The sequence below is a fragment of the Carassius carassius genome, chromosome 12, assembly GCF_963082965.1.
Source record: "Carassius carassius chromosome 12, fCarCar2.1, whole genome shotgun sequence".
Lineage (NCBI taxonomy): Eukaryota > Metazoa > Chordata > Actinopteri > Cypriniformes > Cyprinidae > Carassius > Carassius carassius.
The window spans coordinates 10,545,481-10,567,521 of record NC_081766.1 but is presented as its reverse complement, the minus strand read 5'-3'; the positions used below and the strand labels follow the sequence as shown (position 1 = coordinate 10,567,521).

The 22,041-nt window shown below is 37.2% G+C and overlaps 2 protein-coding genes across 7 annotated transcripts; both read left to right on the top strand.

Moving 5' to 3' along the window:
* The first annotated feature begins 426 nt into the window (after positions 1-426).
* LOC132154773 (serine/threonine-protein kinase PAK 2-like) lies at positions 427-12,976 on the top strand. 6 transcript variants are annotated; one of them, XM_059563444.1, is made up of 15 exons: positions 427-585; positions 1,313-1,328; positions 7,049-7,281; positions 7,594-7,697; positions 7,890-8,034; positions 8,118-8,236; positions 8,354-8,489; positions 8,610-8,673; positions 8,820-8,868; positions 10,194-10,306; positions 10,427-10,544; positions 10,631-10,730; positions 10,813-11,009; positions 11,137-11,274; positions 11,942-12,976. In XM_059563444.1, the coding sequence occupies exons 3-15, from the start codon at positions 7,095-7,097 to the stop codon at positions 12,026-12,028; spliced, it is 1,557 nt and encodes a 518-aa protein (XP_059419427.1). In that variant the 5' UTR covers positions 427-585; positions 1,313-1,328; positions 7,049-7,094; the 3' UTR covers positions 12,029-12,976. The 6 variants fall into 6 exon arrangements, with proteins under 6 accessions (XP_059419427.1, XP_059419423.1, XP_059419426.1 ...); XM_059563440.1 differs by having other exon boundaries at positions 1,310-1,328; XM_059563442.1 differs by lacking the exon at positions 427-585 and adding an exon at positions 677-794 and having other exon boundaries at positions 1,310-1,328.
* A 276-nt stretch (positions 12,977-13,252) lies between these two features.
* LOC132154772 (kelch-like protein 6) lies at positions 13,253-21,434 on the top strand. The gene is made up of 7 exons (XM_059563439.1): positions 13,253-13,791; positions 13,964-14,129; positions 15,196-15,645; positions 16,257-16,494; positions 19,166-19,368; positions 20,467-20,680; positions 20,785-21,434. The coding sequence occupies exons 1-7, from the start codon at positions 13,520-13,522 to the stop codon at positions 21,084-21,086; spliced, it is 1,845 nt and encodes a 614-aa protein (XP_059419422.1). The 5' UTR covers positions 13,253-13,519; the 3' UTR covers positions 21,087-21,434.
* Positions 21,435-22,041: the final 607 nt, after the last annotated feature.

Genomic DNA, 22,041 nt, shown 5'->3' with positions numbered 1-22,041 from the left:
ATCTCAATTCATTTTGCTTTAGAATAAAGTTTATTTATGGTGATGACTTTTATGCCTTGTCTACATAGCTTGATATTGTATCTTACTATATATAATATGTAAATATTTTTGTATATTTTATATCATTTTATGTTAATCTAAACGCCTCGCTCTCTTAGGACTTAACTGTAACAGTTACGTTGGCATACCAGTGAATCGTAGAATGAAATCATTTGACAAAGTTAGAATCCGATCACTATAGGGAAATGTAGTTCTTTTATTACTCCACCTACCGCGGTGCAATAGAAATGGAGACTACATTTCCCGTCATGCAAACGCCCGTCAGTACTCATGGAAGGAACCCATTTGCAAACAGCAGTTTGAGGTTGCAGAAAACTTCTGATCACAGTTAGTTTTTTTCGCGCTTTTTAATTATATTTATTAAGGTTTTTTTTTATAATAATAGGTTAATGAAAAACCTGATCAACCTAAAAATCTACGTTTAGTGAAGTCCAAACACTGGGCTGGGTCGACAGTTCCGCTTCCCCTCCGCCATAGCAGACAGATCCCGGGTCCAAGAAGAAGTTAACGCCAAAAAACAAAAAGGTACGTCGGCACGGCATCCCAAATCATAATCTCCAGGGAGATAGTAGCATTATACTTGCAACAAAATCTGTTTATGTGGGTGAAAAAGGCGGAGCTTAAACTTTGAAAAGGTTTGCGTGAGTTCTGGTGAGTTGAAAAAGCAAAACTGGTCTGATCTTGACATCTGCTCGGCCAGCAGTGCGCAGACCACTTGATATTCAAAAAGGATGGTGTGTATTTATGATTTATCATCAAGCTTTTGATTTTATAATTACTTTGTATTAATAATGCAGTGCTGTTTGTTTGTTTGTTTTTCTATTAGAAAGTAACGTTACTCTGGGTTGTTTTTTTCTTCCAAAAAAGTATGAATTAACACGAGTAACGTTAGATAGTCTACAAAAACGAGGCGAACTTAACCTTAGTTTCCATTAAGCTTTAACATTTTTTACATCAACTGTTGATTTATTTTAGTTTTTGTTTAAGTGTGCTTGTGTGAGGAGTAAAAAAAATACTGTAAATCAAAGTCCTATCTTTTAAGCATTTCTTTTTATGTTTTGCTTGAAAGTTTTTTTCATGTTACAATTATGTTTCTTTTCTTCATGGAAAACAAAGTAGATGTTTGGCATAAATCGTAATTTAAGTCACCTTTCACCATCATTGTATGAAAAATATGCAGTTAATAAATGGTGACTGAGTCTTGAGCTCTAATAGAATTCTGTCTAACATCTCATTTTGTGTTCCACAGAAGAAATGAAGTCATGAGGGTAAGTAAATTACACATTTTTAATTTCTCTAACAATAAGCAAGAATTGTGTGGCTAGAAAGCTTGCTGCTGTTTGTCTGGAACAGCACATGCCTTCATTCTCTAGTAGCTCTGAAGGAGGACGACAGCTAGGTTCAGTTCAGGAAGTCTTGCTCAGTATTTCCTTATATAGAAACTGCAAATACAAAAGGCCCCTGGTCTGTCTTCCTGTAAACAGTTCCTCTACACAACCACACATCTGTATAAGAGGCGTGCTCTGATATCTTTGTTTTGGTCCAGTTGGTCAGATTAAGTGCTAGTGTGTGTGACCCGTAGTGGTCGTGGCTGGTAGGATCAGGAAATGCTTCTGTTATCCGTCCACCAATCAGAAATGGAGGGGATATGAGTAATAGGAAGTGGTGGCACTCTGCTGATGAATTTTTTTTTTGTTTCTTCACTGTCTCTCTAGTGGTAACATGAAGATTGTAATCAGTACTGTCATAAGTAACATAGTTGGAAATTTTCTATTTTTTTTTTTTTTTTTTTTACCGAAAATGTTTGATAGATTTAGTTGATGGAAATTGTATCCCTAGGGGGCAAGGCCAAAATACCAAACATAACAAAATTAGCTTCTATAACACAACTAACTAAACTACAAAGAAACATAAATATTAAACAGATTAAACTAACTCCCTAAACTAACATAAACCGGACAAAATAAGTAATGCAAAATAAAATGGCACCCACCTTCCTTCTAAACCCAAAACAAAAGACATTAATTAAAACTCTATTTATTATGGGCAACTGAAGTTAACACTACGGCCTCAGTCATAAATGTAATCCGTGAGACAAAAGACAGAAGCTCTGCTTCAACAGTCTCAACACAATTGAGAGAAAGATACACCAAATCGCCAAACTAAAGGCCCGATATACTTCAAACGAAATCGAAGAACGAACTGATATGTCATTTCGAAGAAAATCAGGCAGTACGAATCCTCAGCCGCCGCCACCAACTACTGGTCTGAGGGTAGCTGTAATTTAAATAATCTCACTCCTCTCCCATCACCAATCACAGATGAGCTCTTAATTAACCTCAGGTGGGGAATGGGGATACTGGTTCTGTGGGGAGAGAGAGAAAGCGATAGAAAACAAGGCACAGAATTCAAACAGCAATGGAACCTATGGCTCTGTTCTGGACGTAACACAGTGCATCATGTCTGTTGGTTGAAAGCTGATTAGTGAATAGTGATGTTCTTGCATTTATACTGAGGAGGACCCACATTGCATGCATAGTCAATGGCACCTTATGTTTACTTTTGAGCCGCCAGTCTGTAAGTGTGGAGAACAAATACATTCTGGTTAGTTTAGGCCTGGCGCGGCTCATATTAAAGTGGCTCAGTCTAGCAGATGGGAATGTCCACAGTCCCGCTTCCCATGAGCTTTCTCTAGCATTTTCATCTCACTTCCTCCGTTTGTACACACAAACTGAGAGGACAGCTTTCAGCCATTGGCTGAAGTCCCACTTACTTTTTATGCATGACTTAAATGGAAAAAGAATATCTTTATTATGTTATTGTAGAAAATAATGTAATTTGTAACAAGTGGGATATTCTGTGATATTGCTTATAATATTATTATTATTATTATTATATTAGTATGTTGAATTCAGGGTTTGCATTTTTATCGGTTCACATGCTCCCTGGAAATCAAATCCATGACTTTGGTCTTACAAGCGACATGCTCTTCTTTTGGTCTTGAATTCATGTCTTGAATTAGTCTATCGCTGTTTGCTGATAATGCATAAATCAAAAGTAAAAGTAAAAACAGAAAGTAAAAAAAAAAAACTGACTCACCTTTGGTGTCAAAATGAAAAGCCAGTAGTTGTTGTCAAGCATAGATCATGGCATGCTTGACTTGATTTATAGTGCATCTTTTTATGTGCACTTTTTCATTTAGCAAACACTTTTGTCCAAGGTGATTTATCTGTGTCATTGAATACTGAAGATATTCTCTCAGGTCTGTATGAGCATTTCATTGAGACTTTTTTAATATTGAATAAAAATAATCTTTTAAAGCAGGGTTTCTCACAACTCGTCTTGGAGGGCTGCTGCCCTGCAGAGTTTAACTCAAACCTTGATCAAAGTCACCTACCTGTGAATTTCTAGTGATCCTGCAGACCTTGATTAACTTGCTCATGTGGGTTTGAGTTGGAGTTAAAGTCTGCAGGGTACTGGTTTGAGGAACCCTGTTTTAATTCCTTTCATAACCAGCAAAGTTTAAGAACAGTGGATGACTGACAGATGGATATGTGGTCTTCGGCAGGGCTCTAGAAATTACAACTGAAATGAGCACAGACCTTTGAATTTGTGGAAAACTTTGTATGCATCAATTTTGTCCTGTGACTCATTGGTTAAGTACATCTTCGGAGTGCATGCCAGTAGTTCTTGCATGCAACAGTGAATTCAGCACAGGCCTTGATGTCTGATAAACAGAAAAATTTTCTTGAAGCATTTTATAACTAATCTCAGTCATTTCTGAACAACGCTTGCTCTTTATCAAATTATTCTGTAATTTATAAACAAATAAGACATTTGACCAATTTGATTCCTAAAGTTTTTTTTTTTTTTTTTTTTTTTTTTTTGAGTCCTGGATCACATTATGCATGGCTTCACAGAAAAAGTTGTGGAATTAGTAGCTCGGGGGCGTAAGATTCATGATAGCGCTAGACTTACAGTTTCTGAAGAGGAAACCTGAAACACTGGCTCTGAATGGGAAAAAAATCATAAAATGGACCGTGCAGAAGGGTGTTTGAGCCTGTAAAGCACTGTGTGCTGGAGAGAGCCACACCTCTCCAAAAACGTCATTACGGGGCAGCAAGTTGAGACTTGAGGATCCCAAATTACATTCCTAAAGGTAAAATTAAAAATTATTACTGAAATCGGCAATGATCTTGCAGTCTGTGTAGTGTTTTTCAATACCGAATGAAGCCATGCTTCAAACAAGAGATTTTTCTTTTCGCATCCTTTTTTTATAGTTTTGTGGGGGTGAACAAGCTCTTAAGGCACCTCCCATAATTCTGATTCATTCCTAGTATTGTGATTGTTGTGTAACGGTGTTAGTTCCTCAGAGCGAGAGAATCAGTGATGTGTAAAGGTATGTCCAGTCTAATGTCTCCTCTGCTGTAGGGCCTTATATCAAGCCTGGTAATATCACTAAAGCAGTGTGCAGCACAAAGGCATGACTGCACTCGCAGCATTTCATCCTGCTGTGGAATGAAGCATGCCTGCTTCAACACGCCTCTATCTCAGCTCTCTTCAGTGGAAGCACAGGGAGAAAGAGGCTGTGGACACACCATAGCAAAGACCCTCAATGTCCCAGGAGTGTGCCAGATCTGGGCCAGGGACGTCAATTGGACCTTTCCATCAGGGTTCTTCAGGGTGAGATGGCCTTACTGGTGGTACTGGCATCTGATTGCATGCTTTTTCATTGATTTCTTAGAGTTGACTATGCGCCTTTTTACAAGCTGATGTGGAAGTGGCTGGAAAAAGCAGTTTAAACTGATTGCGCTTCAAAATACATTAATTGAATTCAATAGATATTATCCGTTTGACTACTTGATAAAAGATACAAGAATTATTTTTTTATAGGTTGTTGTTGTTAGATTCCATGTGATAAGTATATACGTTTTATTTATATTTCTAACCAGACTAGCTTCTGAGAATGTTATTTCAGTAACTGCACTGATCTTTATTCTGCCAATGTTTCTTCTCTATAGGGAAACAGGAACTGGCTCACGAGTGTTATCATGCAAGTCTTGTGCAATAGTTAGTCTTTTGTTGATTGTGTCTCAATTCTTCAGAAATATCTTTGTTAAAGCTCAGGTAACACATGATTTTTATGCCTTCATGATGAAAGCACTTCTTCAGGGTTTATTTAGGTGGAAGTTCAGTCATGTAGAGAAATGTACCATACAACTAAACTTTTAATACTGCATCACAATTAGTCATTTTCATTTCATTGAGTTTGCTCAGCTCGACTATTGATTCTGAAAAAAATTCTGAAGAAACTAGAAAGCGTGTAATCTATGATTCTGTGAAGCAATTACATTTTAGAAAATCAAAATGAGTCTTTTTCAGATTTATTAAACCTTACTTTTTATCTCTGCAGTTGTAATCTAGCAGGTACCTATGGCCTTTGTTGATTGAATACAATGCACAGTTGAACTGAGCTGTCAAACAGGAAGACAATGTGGTCATGTTGAGGTTGAATTGCATATGATTTGCTGAATTAACCTCACTAAGGTGAGACAGGATTTTCCCTTATTTGGACATGTTGATGACAGGGGCGGAGAGGATGCACACAGCTTGTGATGGCACTGATTTCTAACCAGACTTGACAGACTGTTGGCGAAAACCCCTTTGTACAATCTGAGCTCATATGCACCTGATGGAGATTTCTATTAATAAATATCTCTTCCTTACTAGTAGAAATTTAAAAGGAGAAAGACTCAGGACACATAGTTAAATTCACATCTTTTCCCAAATCAAATAAAAAAAAGATTAAAGAATGTTAAAGCATTATAAATGTACTTCCAACAAGCAATCAATAAGTAGATTTTAGCCTTTTAAATAACATTTCGGAAACTGAACTAAATATGCTGTCGAGGGCCTTGTGTTAATGGGTTATAAACCAAGTTTCTTCAGCAGTTTCTTCTGCCTCTCAATATTTCTGCTAAACTATTTTAGCTAAACTTGGATGTTGTTATTCTGTCATCATTTTGTCCAGTTCACACTGCTGACATGTTTACCTGTTCGCTCTGTGTGTTCATAACACATTGAAGAATCATTTGGCCCTTTAAAACTATCTCAGCCAAAATGGAAAAAAAAGAACTAAAAAGTATAAATTTTTCCTTGTGCCCTGTATTTTTATGTCAAGTTTCTTAAATGTTTTAGGAGATATGTTCATGCGGTCTATGTAGAGTGCAACAAATCAGTTACTTAAGAGATTCTATTTTTGTTAAGTAAGCCACTAGACAGCAAGGTAGCAAAGCTCACTAGGTTTAGGTGTGCTTATGTCACCCAGCTATCCTTAGCAAGGCATTTTATTGTGCAGACTTGCATTCTGACCTGAAAACCTCAACACTTTCAGTTGAATTGATGACCTGCTAGAGCTGTTACTCTCAGAGGATAGCAATGCTAGGGTAACTGACAGCTCTCTGTTACAGATGAATGGCAGTGGCAGTGCGTACTCCAAAAAGTTTCAGTTGCTTTCACATAGGGGTGGACATTGTTGGCAGCTAGCAGAACATGAGACAGAGTCTCTCTGTCCATGCTGCTGTCTTGTTGACTGGCTGCTTTTGTAGCACAGTAGCAGCTGTTGGCTAGGGGTTAGTTAGCTTTGCACTGTCTTAGCAGACTCTTGGTGTGGCTGTTGTGGTAGTTTGAAAGCTCTCATAAAAGGTCTATACAATACAATTCTGAAATTGTTCCTCTGAGATTTTACTGATATAGTCACATTGTTTTCTGGGCATTTAAAGCAGCACATTAATGAATGAACAACCTTGGCTGGTTTGTTTATTTTGCTTTTATTTTGCCAGTGATGAATCTTATATTCCCTGTTAAAGTCTTCTGCCAAAATGGCCTGTTATCTGTCATTCTCTTCATTGGTTGTATCCTAATTGTCTTTTTAGTGCAGTAATTCATTTATCAGCTAAGATGCGTGTTTCTCTGCTGCCCTCTTCAGGTTGATCTCTGAAACCCCATTACCCCTCTGAGTGTGTTTCCCTGTCATGTCTGAGAACGGAGAGCTGGAGGACAAACCCCCTGCCCCCCCAGTCAGAATGAGCAGCAACTTTAGCATCGGCATCAAGGACAGTATGTCAACAAACCCCAGTTCTAAACCCCTGCCCTCCGTCCCAGAGGAGAAGAGGGACAAACCGCGCAACAAGATCATATCCATATTCTCAGCAGAGAAAGGTAAGACCAGAATACCCAGGTTATTCAGGCTCAGCTAATTTGTTGAATGTATTTGTTTGTGATTGATTAATTTAAATATTGACTTGATATTTTCTATGATAATCAATGCCGCAAATGGCGACAATAAGGCTCAACTTGTATTGAACTCAACATGTTGCTTTAATTGACCTTATGGTACTCTGTAATTGATCACATTTTGGACACAGAGGCTCATCTCAGACTTGGGATCATTGATTGTAAAATTATCCACTGGAATCTGTCATTTTGCCAGTGACCGGAAGCATGTAACCACAACCATTCTTTCTGTTGAAGGAAGAAAAAAAGACAAGGATAAGGAGCGTCCAGAGATTTCAAGCCCTTCAGACTTTGAGCACACCATACATGTGGGCTTCGATTCTGTCACGGGGGAGTTCACTGTGAGTGAGACGTACTTTCCTAATTCCTTTTGTTGCTATTTACCCATGCTGTCCCGATCTCTCCTGATCCATCAAATGCTGGAAAGAATTGCCAATTCAATTGCCTAGATTGAATTCTGTGACCATTTGTCTCCTGTCTGTCATAGTGCACTGATTTAATTTGCTGAGATCTTTCTCATTTCTCTGTCTCAGGGCATGCCAGAGCAGTGGGCTCGGCTGCTGCAGACCTCCAACATCACGAAATCTGAGCAGAAGAAAAACCCTCAGGCTGTCCTGGATGTGCTCAAATTCTACGATTCCACAGGCAACAGCAGGCAGAAATACCTCAGCTTTACAGGTAAATGAACACATAAACATACCACCGGTCTGACTCTATTTGTATTTATCCTTTAATGTCTATGTTCATTCTCTTGATTTCAGATAAAGATGCACCACCAGCAAAAAAAGGCTCAGAGCAATCACCAGTCAAGGATGATGATGATGACGATGATGAAGCCCCACCTCCTGTTGTAGCACCACGTCCTCAACATACCATATCTGTGAGGGAACGTTTCTTGTCATATTTGTCATATCAAAAAGGCATTATTGCTTTTTTTTTTTTACTTTATGGTTCTTGAGGGAGTTTCTTATTGTTGGTGTCTTTGTTGTCTGGATAGGTATACACTCGCTCTGTCATCGATCCCATTCCAGCACCTGCTGCCATTTCAGAGACAGATGGTTGTAAAGCTGCAGATAAACAGAAGGGCAAGGCCAAGGGCAAGATGACAGATGAGGAGATTATGGAAAAACTTAGTATGTCTTTGGTGATTACTAAACATTAGAGATGCTCACTTTAACAATAATGTTATTATATGCACTGCAGCATGATTTTATATGACCGATTTCTAACCGTGTTGTTGTGATTGATCTCAGGAACTATTGTCAGTATTGGAGACCCCAAGAAAAAATACACAAGATATGAAAAAATCGGACAAGGGTAAATATATTCAATGATTTGTAGCTGGTTTGGAAGTTTTACTTTCAATATGTCCGTCTGTATCACAAAACCAGTTAACCAGTAGCTGAATTTATAAACTAAACTGTTTTCTAAGGTTGCTTCAATTGAATGTTGTCTCTTTACAGTGCGTCTGGTACGGTGTACACAGCCATTGACGTTGCTACTGGCCAAGAGGTATTTTCTCTATTCAATTCTTAATTTTCTCTATTCAAATTTGAATCCCGTTTCCTGAGAAAAGTCCTTAAATAAAACTACATAATTGAATTTACATATGGGTTGAAGAAGGGCACGCAAAATTTCTAAATCCCTGGTAGCTCTTCAGGCAGAGATTCTTCAGGTTTTGGAAACCCAAAATGAATTTAACAAGCCTGAATAAAAAAAGACATGCTGAACTTTACTGTGGACAAATCCGCATGACCAGCAAAAACTAGTAGCATATAGGGATGTAATGATTTTCTGAACTTACGATGCAATAGAATTCACGATACATATTACACAATACCATTTTCTTACAATTTATTTATTAATTTTTTACAAAATTATATTTTAGACATATTATAAATAAAATGTGTTCAAAATGCTGCATTTTTCTTTGTGGAATTGAAATGTTAGTTTTAAAACTTCAATTTAGTTTTATTATTTAAGTTAGTTAACTTAGAAAAACATTATCAGCATTATTTGTCCATTTAAATATAATTTTTTTTCAAGCGGCCAGCTACAGTGAGTCTACTGTATGTTTGATCAATTTAGCCTTTTCAAATCATCATGACTTGCCTAAAATAAAATCTATAGATATAAAACAGTTCAAGCATATAACAATGTTTAAACATGAGATCCAGATAAATGTGCGCTATATTCAATAGTTTGTGCAGAGACCCTTTGCAAGACATGGATGTGCCAGCACGATAACTTACATATTTTAGATACGCCGTCATTTTTGTTCATAAATGTATGGGTAATAATTTGTTACTGCAAAGGGTCTACTTTTATTTGTGTGCACTCACAATATCAACAAAACGTTGTGCTTTTATAAAATAAAGAAAACAAACATTATGCGCTTTCTGCCATCTCGTCTTTAACAAATCTTTAGGATATGTATACAATTCTGTGTACGGGCATTGTCTGAAATGTGGCTCTCTGTGTGCGCTTTGAATGAAACCAAGCAGAAACCACCGCGCTAGCTCGGAGTGCAGGCAAATGTTTTGAAACGCTTGAATGTTTAAATCGGCACAACTTGGAAAAAGTGCAAACAATCAACTTCAATCAAAACGTTATTATTGTATTTTTGATCAAATAAATTCAACCTCGGTGAGCATTAGAGACTTTTTTTTTTTTCTTATACAGGCCCCAAACTTTTGAATGGTGGTGTATTTAATATAATAAATCATACTACATTAACATTAAATGGACCACCATAATTTATTTGTTTGAGTTTCATTTTGGCCTTTCTCAGTTTTTTGACACAGGCCAAGCTAACTGACGGTGATGTGTTTCCATAGGTTGCCATCAAGCAGATTAACCTACAGAAGCAGCCCAAGAAGGAGCTGATCATCAATGAGATCCTGGTGATGAAGGAGATGAAGAACCCAAACATTGTCAACTTCTTAGACAGGTAGTTACTTTCCTTAAAGCTATTGAAACATGGCTCAAGTGATGTTAATTTGTGCATTATGGCCCATAATATGTTTCCAGTCAACTACTGTAACAACATCTACCTTTTGTGTGTGTGCAGCTTCTTGGTAGGAGATGAGCTCTTTGTGGTAATGGAGTACCTTGCGGGAGGCTCTCTGACGGATGTGGTTACAGAAACCTGCATGGATGAAGCACAAATAGCTGCTGTCTGCAGAGAGGTACAGTATTTCTGGCATAGTTGTGAGCCCTGAACTGTTAGTTTTTCCCATCACCAACTGAACATTGTGGTCTGTTTCCTCCACAGTGTTTACAAGCTCTAGAGTTCCTGCATTCAAACCAGGTCATTCATCGAGACATCAAAAGTGACAATGTTCTATTAGGAATGGATGGATCTGTCAAACTAAGTGAGTCCACAATCTCACTGCCAAGACCTGGCTTCATTATGTCAGAACAGTTTGTTTTAATTGTTTGCTCTCCTCTTTTCAGCTGATTTTGGGTTCTGTGCTCAAATCACACCTGAGCAAAGTAAGAGAAGCACCATGGTAGGAACACCCTACTGGATGGCCCCTGAGGTGGTCACACGGAAAGCATATGGGCCCAAAGTGGACATATGGTCCCTGGGTATCATGGCCATTGAGATGGTAGAAGGCGAACCTCCTTATCTCAATGAAAACCCTCTGAGGGTGAGCCTTTCTTGTCTGATACCGATTCATTTAGGAAGTCTTTTTGTAATTAATGACGGTAGCTCAAGTGATCAGTTTAACTTTAAAGAAAAGATTTATGACATTAATGCTTAATGATCATCTCCAGGCGCTGTACCTCATCGCTACTAATGGCACCCCAGAGCTGCAGAACCCGGAGAAACTGTCACCCATTTTTAGAGACTTCCTAAACCGCTGCCTCGAGATGGATGTGGAGAAGAGAGGTGGAGGAAAAGAACTCTTGCAGGTAAGGAGCAACACTAAATTCCAAAATGTCTCGACATATGATTTTTGTCAGTTTATCAAACGGGGGTTTGGGAGGGAATTGGCAATAGGTTTGTGATGTGATGATAAGCTAAGAATTAATCCAATTGAATGTAAATTTAAAATGGATAAAAATTGGGCTGCAAAATGAATCAAAATAAAAAGATAATCACTATTTGGATGAGTGCATTTGTGCTCTTTATTTGATTTCACAAAGTTTACAGCATTTCACCAGTATTCATTTGAAAGTGAATTTCAGAAACATAGTAGTAGTAGTTGAAACTTGTGGTGTAAATTAAATATTTTTATAATGATCAAATATTAGGGTTTTATTTACATTGAAGTACAGTTGTAATTTAAAATCGTAATATATTTCTGCCTCAATTTTTATAGTTAAAAAGTAATTCATTTTTAAGTCATTAGTAAAATGCATTGAAATGAACCATCATCAGAGAACCGTGATTATGTGGATATGTTTTTAAATGATTGGAATATGAACTTAATTTCTCAGGGGGTACTTCAAGTACATAAAGAAATCTAAGGGGTTTGGCTGACAAAAAGGGTTTGGGAACCCCTGGAATAGACTGTGGAGCTATTGATGACTAGGCGATTTTCTGGAAAATGTGCTAATGTCCTTCCGTCTCTTGCAGCATCCTTTCCTCAAGCTGGCGAAGCCTCTCTCCAGCCTCACTCCTCTTATACTTGCTTCCAAGGAGGCAATGAAGAGTAACCGTTAGCCAATGCCCAAATTCCTTCTCGCAACCGATTCCTGTGAAAATCTCTATCACTCCAGCAGAGTCCCCCTTCTAGTCCCGTGAAGGACCTTTGCTATTCAGCCCTAAGGACCCTTTTCATCTCCACCCGGGCGACTAACTTGCACAATCACCATGTCTTGCCTCCTCACACCAAACTCTCTTTTAATGTGCCTTAAGGGGCTACAAAACCCAGAGGAGCCAATGACTGTAGACCTCTCTTGTTTTCTACTGATGTTTCTCATTGTATTTGTTTAATGTAAACTGTTCAGACACCATTGCATTGGTCATTGTGTACCTGAACATTTCAAATTTCTCTTGTATTTTAATTCATTTTGAGTATTGTTGAACTCTGGCCTAACAAAGTACCTTTTCCCTTTTTTACCATCAAGAGAAGTATTCTAATACTTAAACTGCCTCATCCTTTCTTAATGACCTTTCACCTGTGCCTACTACCTATTTGCCTTCACTTGTCTCAACAAAATGGAACGATTTTGCTGTATAAAAAATTCTATGAACCATTTCTGTTTTTAAATTTTTATTGCAAAACCTAAAGTTTATTCAATCGTTTTGTATATTATGTATTTTGATTAGCGTGCAGAAATGGGGGTGGGGGGGCAGGAATCAGGACATTTTTACAAGTTTTGTATTTATGTGCATGTATACAGTATTTTATATTTTATGTCAGACCTTAATGCATCTCCAGAGGTTGTCGGAATAATTGGAATAATTTGCTATATTCTTTGTATGTTAAATCTAACTGTTTTTTAACACATTTCAATGAAAAACATTTTCAGACGTTCCAACTGAGTAAATACACTTCCTGTCTTTTTTCTGCTCGTTTCCTATGAGATACAAAGTTTTTAATGATGAAACCATCATAAAATCTATCCTTTGTAAATTATTATTAAAACAGACTTGGAGCAAAGATGATTGAACCTGTGATATCGACTGGTACATTTCTAGAGCTTGCATTATTCTGTCGTGACTCTTAAAATATATAGTTGTCACACTGATTACAGTACTTGATGAAATCTAAATTAAATTCATGTTAATACTGCTGTGGATCATATTTGGTCAGAATTTTGTGTTTTATAATCTCTCTACAAGAAAGGATGTCCTTTCGTTCTTTTTATTTTAAGATTTTTTTTTCCACAAGGTTTAAGACATTTCTTTCTTTCATTTTAAGGAAGCTGTGATGTATGATACATTTCCCCTTGAACAGTTGCCTTAAATGCACAAGTTTGCAGATAGCCCAGAGAAACGGGCAGAATGAAGACGACTTGAGAAGTTGCGGAGCAGAATTTTAGAGGCGTCAGCACTTCCTCTTTGTAGTCCGTTATGAAAACAGGAAGCTTAAATGTTAGGACCGCACAGTTCAGTTTTTTGGCTCTAGTGTTTCGTCAATATCTAGACATCACATGGTGTTAAACTTCATTCAGAGGTGAAACCTGTAACTTTTTGGGACTCCAGATCATGGCTGACACTTTAGAGAATAACTCTGAGTGCCCTTCATCTGCCAAGAGCGATGCTTCAGCAGGTGGTCTGAGCATGCTGGAGAGCTCGATGCAGGAGAACCGACTGGATGGTCAGGTTGTGTTTGAAGACTCCGTGTTTGCTGGTTATTTGCAGGATGGACTGCAAAGTCTCCGGCTGGAAGACAGCTTGATTGACGTGACCCTCATCGTTCAGGGTCAGAGCTTCCAGTGCCATCGAGTGGTCCTCGCTGCAGCCAGTCATTATTTCAGGTTAGCCAGTAGCGCATCCAGATCATTTGATATACAGAGAAACGAGTTTGCTTGTTTCATGTAACATTCATTTAAAACATTTTTTATCAATTTTAAGAGCAGTGTTTCTTCTTTAAATGTATATTTTTAAATCTGCAAACAAATAGAATTTTCACAAATGTGTATTTTACAGAGCAATGTTTTGTAATGATTTGAGAGAAAAACATGAAGAAAACATAAATATTAAAGGCATTGATGCTGACACCATGAGAATCCTGTTAGAATACACTTACACCAGCAAAGTCATCATAACCAAGGACAATGTTCAGAGAATGCTTGAGGCAGCCAGCCTATTTCAGGTTTGTACTATGACAGCTTTTTATCAAACAATTTTTATGGTGGATAAGCCTATGTAACGGTTTCTGTCAAGCATGGCCATTTTTCAAATGTCTACCAGTATGTTTTTGCAAGGTACAAATGTCTTTTTACTTCCCCAGTGCCACATTTGTGGTATTTTATGTTTTTGTTTTTTTACTTGGAGGTGAAGGCATCCAAACCACCTCAAAAGTACCAAACATAACATGGAAGTGAAACTGTATATTAGATTTTCCATTACCGTCAGTTTTAGTAGTCACATCTGTGTTTAGGTACTGTAGCTGGGTGGAGTCATATGTTTGCTAAATATAGTTGATGTAGCTTACATATAAAATCATAAACTCTTAAGTAAAATAATGAATTTCTGCCAAGGCCAAATCTGTTTTCACGCTATTTCAGACCATTAAGAATGAAATTGGCATGATAAGTAATGTTTTATCTGTACAGCACCTTTCAAAACAATTTTTACAAAGTGCTTTACATATTCTGTTTAAGAACACTACTGCTTAAAAGTTTTTTATTAAAAGTTTTCAAGCGGCAGTATCTTATGCTCACCAAAGCTGATTTATTTCCTAAATTACAGTAAAAGCTGTAATATTGTAAAATATTATTACGATTGAATATGACTTATCTATTTTAATATCTTTTCAAATACAGTAAAAAAAAAATGTTTAATTTATTCTTGAGATTGGAAGATGAATTTTAAGCAGTCAATGCTCCAGTGTTGCATAATCCTTCAGAAACTATTTTAATATGCTGATTTGGTGCTCAAAAACATTTCTTATTATTATCAATGTTAAAAACCGTTATGCTGCTTAATATTTTTGTTTAAACCAACTCCATTTTTTCAGGATTGCGAAGTCTTTACTCACTTTTGATCACTTTTACGTCACTTTTGATCAATTTAATGCATTCTTGCTGAATGAAAGTATTAATTTCTTTAAAAAAAGAAATCTTACTGACTCAAAATGTGTTTAATGGTAGTGTCCCTAAATGTGAAACAATAATTTGATGCTCTGTAATGACCTCAAATCTAATTTTTGCTTGCAGTTTCCGCATATTGTGGACGCCTGTACCAGTTACTTAGCAGACGTCCTTCACCCAGACAACTGTGTGGGAATCCTGCTCCTAGCTGATGTGCACTCATTGGAGTCTTTGAAAGCCCAAGTCTACACCTACATTATCCAAAACTTCTCTCAAGTAGCGGACCATGATGAGATCCTGGAGCTTCCAGCAGATGTGTTGGTCAGTCTGCTCCAGCATGATGACTTGGGGGTAACAGCAGAGGAGCAGGTGTTTGATGTGGTTACACGTTGGGTGAGGGCCCAACAGGATGAAAGATTAGCTCAGCTGTCCCGTGTCCTCACACATGTAAGGCTGCCCTTGTTGGACCCATGGTACTTTGTAGAAAGGGTGGAAGGAGAGCCTCTGATCCGCCAGTGTGCCGAGGTGTTCCCACTGCTGCAGGAGGCCCGGCTTTATCACCTCTCAGGAAAAGAGGTCAGTTTTACAAATGTGACCTTTCTAAATGCTTAATGTCATGTAGAAGTGGTCACAAGATTCAAATACAGGAAGTGAAATCCAAGCTTGGGAATTATGACTTTGAGTCATAAAGACATGGCAAGCTTTCATTTTGGAGGAAGTGTATTAAATCATAATGTCCACTTTGCTCACTTTGCCACTATAGTGAATTCTGTAAATTATACAGGGAACCTTCTTACTTGAAATATTGCAAATATATGTAATAATTCTATTATCATTATTAATAATATTAGGGCACAAACTATGCAGTTAAATTAAAATTAAAAGGTGATTGCGACTTATCTAACAATCATGCGTTTATCTCACAATTCTGAGTTAATTTCTCACAAATCTGAATTGTGAGATGTTGGTGACCAGAGAGTTGAAGGTAGCCACTGACTTCCATAGAATTTGTATTATTATTTTTTTTTCATACTGTAGAAGTCAGTTGTTAGCGCCAACTGTTTGGATACAAACATTCTTCAAAATAGTGTCTTTTGTATTCAACCGAACAAACAATTTATACATGTTTGGAACGAGGAATTTTCATTTTTGGGTGAACTATACCTTTAAATCCTCTTGGTTTCTAGGTGATATCGGAGCGCACCAAACCAAGAGTGCAGCAGTTCCAGTCTGAGGTTTTTATGATTATTGGAGGATGCACAAATGACGAGAAATTTGTATCTGAGGTGACCTGTCTGGATCCACTACGCAGGAGCCGCTTAGAGGTGGCAAAACTACCAAACACAGAGATGGAATCTGAGAATGAAAATAAGAAGTGGGTGGAGTTTTCATGTGTCACCTTCAGAAACGAAGTCTACATATCGGGTGAGTATCAGTACATCACACTGAGATACATCACAGTACATCACACTGAGGAATGCACTTATTATAAATGAAAAGAAGACAAAGGAAATACTTTTTGTTCTCTCAGAATAGGTATCAAAAACAAGTAACCATACATAATATACAGATTGAGCAAGTGTCTTCCTATAAATGTTTGAGTGTCTATGTAAAGACTGCTTTATCATGGTGTGCACATGTCTTTGTTGTACAAAAACACATCTATTTTCTTAGGAAAGTGAGGTTATTTGGAGCAAATAAGCAGATCTTGCTGTTGTTTCTTCAATCTGTATTACAGAGTGTTGTGCAGTATGGAGTATGTGCATGGAATAGTTGTCTGTCTGTTCATCTCAAAGCTTGACTGGCTAGATTGCTATCGGTTGTTAAATTGTGTTTTCAAGCAGTGTTCGAATTGAGGGGGGGCTGGGGGGGTCCGGGATCAACCCATAAGCATCAAGGGAGCCCATAAGGCCCAGGGGACCTTATTTGACATAGTGCGTAAGGTAAGTAAAACATCATCAAAGTAGTCCATGTGACATCAGAGGGTCAGTTAGACTTTTTTGAAGCACCGAAAATACATTTTGGTCCAAAAATAACAAAAACGCAGACTTTATTCAGCATTGTCTTCTCTTCCGTGTCTGTTGTGTGAGAGAGTTCAAAACAAAGCAGTCTGGATATCCGGTTCGCGAACGAATCATTCAGTTCACCAAATCGAACTGAATTGTTTTAAACGGTTCGCTCTGCTTGGTGTTCATCTTCAGTTCTCTCTGTCAGTCAGTGTACACAACAGACAGACTCACACAACAGACACGGAAGAGAAGACAATGCTGAATAAAGGACCAAAATGTATTTTCGATGCTTCAAAAAATTCTAACTGATGTCACATGGACTACTTTGATTATGTTTTTCTTACCTTTCTGGACATGGACAGTATACTGTACACACAGCTTCAATGGAGGGACTGAGAGCTCTCGACTCGGACTAAATCTAAAATATCTTAAACTGTGTTCCAAAGATAAACGGAGGTATTACGGGTTTGGAACAACATGAGGGTAAGTTATTAATTAAATAATTTTGCTATCTGGGTGAGCTAACCCTTTAAGGGCCGCGTGTCCACCAAAGAGTATTTCCCCGCAGCTAGTGTATTTTTTCAGTTGTTCTCAATTAGCTTTTTTTTTTCTCGCGCCGAGAGTTGAAGAATGTTCAACTTTGGATAAAACGCTGCGCTCATCACTGTCACTTTCTAGTCAGCTGACCAATCAGAGTGCAGGAGGGGCGGGCCAAATTACACAACAATCAACTGTCACAACTGTTATTTGTTACATCGACGTGTCAACAAGCGCAACAACGAGAAAAATGGAATATAAATTAATATTGCTGGTTTCTGAGCATCCAGAGCATTTGATTTAAGTCAGAAAAAAAATTATTTACCAAATCAGATACAAGTAACAGTTTAGCGGTTATTCTGTATCATAGCAACCAACGTGTCTCAACCACTGACCTATCTCAACTGAAAAAAACGCAGCCCACAAAAAGTGCTCTCAAGCGCTCACAGGTGGGCGTTTTCAGCAGAGCGCCTGGCTTTTTCAGCTGCCTAAAAACGCTTTGGTGGACACAGGGCCTAACTGCTCAAATTGCAAGCTGCTTAATTTAATTAAGGACATTATTACTAATGAACATCTTCATCAGGTGAAGGCTTTTTTTGTGTCAACGATGACAAAGCAGTGTTGCTAACTCTCACAAATTGTGCGTGAGACACACATGCATTGATTATTACGCCGAAGACAAACATGCAGATCAACCGTTTTTTTTTTATGAATTGTATCCTATTTTCCATTATTATGTATAGCCTAATACAATTAGTGTAGTATTTAAGGTTAAATGGAGAAAATTGTTTTAAATTCAATGCAAAGAGGCATATTAATGCAAGAAAATTTTGAATTTAACCCAAGAAAAGTAAGTACAGTAGGCCTATTCATGTGAATTGATAGTAAATCAAAAGATCGAAATTGATTAATGGTCATCAGCATCGTAATCGTATCAAATTCTTGCTGTTTTTTCCCTCTTTTAGAAACACTATTGTGACAAAACATATATTTAATGTAGTCTCTCATTCACCACTATAGAAGTTTTCCCAACTATGACAACTTCCGATAGAAAATATGAAAGGGTTATGTAACTACATTCAAGATTTTTTTTATGAAATAAAATGCATACATGTGCACTGTTCAAAGTATATAGATGTTTATTTAATTTTACATATAGTAAATGCTCAGCTGCAAAAACATGTTCTGAAACGCACAAAGTAAATTAAATTCACAAGTAAAGTAAATTAAATTATATTATTATATTAAATAAATAAATACAAATATATATTATTAGTTTTTTTTGTTTTTTGTTTTTTTTGGGTGGGAGGGGGGACCCCCCCAAGAGCTTTGACACAATTCGAACACTGTTTTCAAGATCTGTATTTGAAAATAAAAATTGACCTTGTCTGGAGAAAAAAATATTTTTGGAAGAGATTCCAACAATAAAATAAAAAAAGTATAAGATATAACTGTAAAGTGACACTACCTATGTAGTATGTTTATTTGCATGGACACTGATGTGTAAGATCAAAGAAGAAATTTGTAAAACCGATTTACACTTAAAACAGGTGGCAAGGAAACACTGCAGGAGGTGTGGAAGTATAATGCATCACTAAACAAATGGATCCAGATAGAGTATCTCAACACAGGCCGCTGGAGACACAAGATGGCAGTAGCTGGAGGAAAAGTCTATGTTTTGGGTGGTTTTGATGGAACCCAGAGATTGAGCAGTGTTGAAGCCTACGATCCATTTCACAACTGCTGGACAGAGGTGAGTCCTGTAAATATCTGGGATGGGTAATTATATAACTTTAGGCCCTTTGCAGTCCCAAAAGAAAGAAAATAACTTTTAATTTTCAATTAACAGTTGTCTGATTAAAAGAGTGTCTATTAGTTTTTATCACAACACAATTTCATATTGTTCATGGGATTTTGGGTGCAGTGTTGGGAAGGTTACTTTGGAAATGTAATCGGTTACAGACTGCAAGTTACCCCATTTAAAATGTAATAAGTAGTAAATATTTTAATAACTTACAATTACATTGCTAAATTTCTAATCAATGGTTTCAACTGTTTATCATTTTAAAGCAGGCAGGGTTAACCTTACAGTAGTACTGATTACTGTGAGACTTTCAAAATACTTCTCGACGAATTAAGATTATATTAATTTAATTTAATAGCACAGCCACCACAAAATCAGACTTTCACACCTCTTCTTTGAGATCGTTCTGAGGTAAAATACAGACTTAAAATCATAAGATATAGTTCAATAGCTATGATACTGTTTTTGAAATCAAACCTTTGCATAGCTACAACAGGAAACACTGGCAGCAATGTAATTTATTCCTGTGATGGCAAAGCCATAACTAAATTCTTCAGCGTCACATGATCCTTCAGAAATCATTTTAATGTGCTGATTTGCTCAAGAAAAAATTATTGTTATTAATAATGTTAACAACATGCTGCTTTTGCTGATTAATTGTTTGTGTGTAAATTCTAAGTACCATTCAAAATTTGGGGTAAGAAAGTAGAACAAAGAAAAAAAAAGAAACTTTTATTCAGCAAAGACATTAAATAGGTCAAAGTTGGCATTATAATGTTACAAAATATTTAAACATGAATAATAAAAAGAAGAACCATTATCAATTATTAGGCTCCAAATCAGCATGAATGATTTCTGAAGGATCATGTGACACTGAAGATGGAAGTAATGGCTGTATGTATGAATGATGATGAATGAAGGATAGATTAATATCTAAGACATCTGCACCTATCATAACATTTCAGTGCATTTATGATGGTTAATCTGATCATATATACAGGAAATTTCATTACAGTTCACAACTTAATATTTTTGTCCACCTTCCAGGCAGGACCGCTCATGATCAGCGTAAGCTCCTTCTCTGCTGCCAGCTATGACAAATACATCTTTGTGATAGGTGGAGGCCCCAATGGCAAGCTAGCCACAAACAACATGCAATGCTTTGATTCCCTATCAAATAAATGGAGCTTAAAATGCCCGATGCCAACCGAGGCCAAATGCACAAATGCGGTGACTTTTAAGGATGTCATTTTTGTTGTTGGTTTGTACCTTTTAAATTTTTTGCTTAAATAAAACGGTAAACAACTGACCAGAGATAACCGCTAATCTTTGATGATTAAATATGTAATTTCCTCTAAAATAAAGGTGGTGCGATGAAGGCCTTGTATTCCTACAGCCCTCTGGAAGACTCCTGGACGCTTATAATCCAGCTGGGTTGTGAGAGGGCCAGCTGTGGCATTGCTGCCTGCAATAACAAGCTCTTCATTACCGGTGGCCGTGATGACAAGAACGAGGTGATTGCTACCGTTCTTTGTTGGAACCCGGAGACAAAAAAGTTGACTGAGGAATGTGTGCTTCCACGTGGAGTATCTCACCATGGTAGTGTGACTCTCAGGAAATCCTACACACATATACGCAGGATAACGCCTGGAACAGTCAACGGATGACAAATTCAGCATCTTCAGAGACTACAGTTTTAACTACATGTTTTGTCCTTAGATTTGACTCTTTTCAGGCCCATATGATCAACATTAAGCAGTGGAATTCAGTGTTCTCTATTACATTAATACTGAGAGTGTTCTCCATTTTTGATATTTAACTATGCAGCTTGTATATACCAAAGTGTAACTATTGTGTCCATTTTGACAATGCAAAGAAATATTTACACATATTACAGTAATTTTTATACATGGAAACATTAATATTTATTCTGTAGCACTTCACAATAACATTCCAATTGTTAACATTGACAATCGGTATCATGAACCCAATTAAAAAAGACATTTTATGTTATTTATTAATTTCTTATTGTGAACAATTCATTTAATATCATGTTTAATTTGTTAAAATAATTTTTGAGCTTGCAATAAAATGTAATTCACTATTCAGGTAAAACGACATTGATGCACGACAGATCTGGCCTATCATTTAGGCTACTTAAACCACAGTTCACTAGTTCAGGCTTACATATAATTAGCTGAGGTATGGTATGAGTATTTGGCGTGCTGTCCGGGGAAGGGCTCCGAGCTCGGGAATGGCCCGAACCTAGAGTACCCCCCCTTCCCCGTCTATTTATAAAGGGAACTTAAAGTGAGGAGATGGGGTGGAGGAGGGATGCTGATAAACCGTCAATGGATAGAGGGAAGTCAGCGATATTTATACTATGGGATTGATTACTTGATTATGGTCCACCTGTGTTGATTAGGCTAAGTATCTGACGCGCTCCTCCCGAATCTTATTAATAAAATTTCATTTAATTTGAAGCTCACATTCAGATCGGCCTCCATCCAAACAGCAACAAATGAATAGAAAGATGAATACAAGTTCCCACCCTACATTTGTTTCAATGTTTCACTTGGACATGCTTCTCAATACAGAAGAAAATCAGTCACTACTTTCCAT

Bases quoted from the DNA above. Each gene is read 5' to 3' on its own strand.
- LOC132154773 (XM_059563443.1), top strand. From the start codon at position 7,095: ATGTCTGAGAACGGAGAGCTGGAGGACAAACCCCCTGCCCCCCCAGTC. The intron at 10,545-10,630 runs GTACAGTATTTC...TTTCCTCCACAG, and splicing joins TAGCTGCTGTCTGCAGAGAG to TGTTTACAAGCTCTAGAGTT. The intron at 10,731-10,812 runs GTGAGTCCACAA...TCCTCTTTTCAG, and splicing joins GGATGGATCTGTCAAACTAA to CTGATTTTGGGTTCTGTGCT.
- LOC132154772 (XM_059563439.1), top strand. From the start codon at position 13,520: ATGGCTGACACTTTAGAGAATAACTCTGAGTGCCCTTCATCTGCCAAG. The intron at 16,495-19,165 runs GTGAGTATCAGT...CACTTAAAACAG, and splicing joins AAACGAAGTCTACATATCGG to GTGGCAAGGAAACACTGCAG. The intron at 20,681-20,784 runs GTTTGTACCTTT...TCTAAAATAAAG, and splicing joins GGATGTCATTTTTGTTGTTG to GTGGTGCGATGAAGGCCTTG.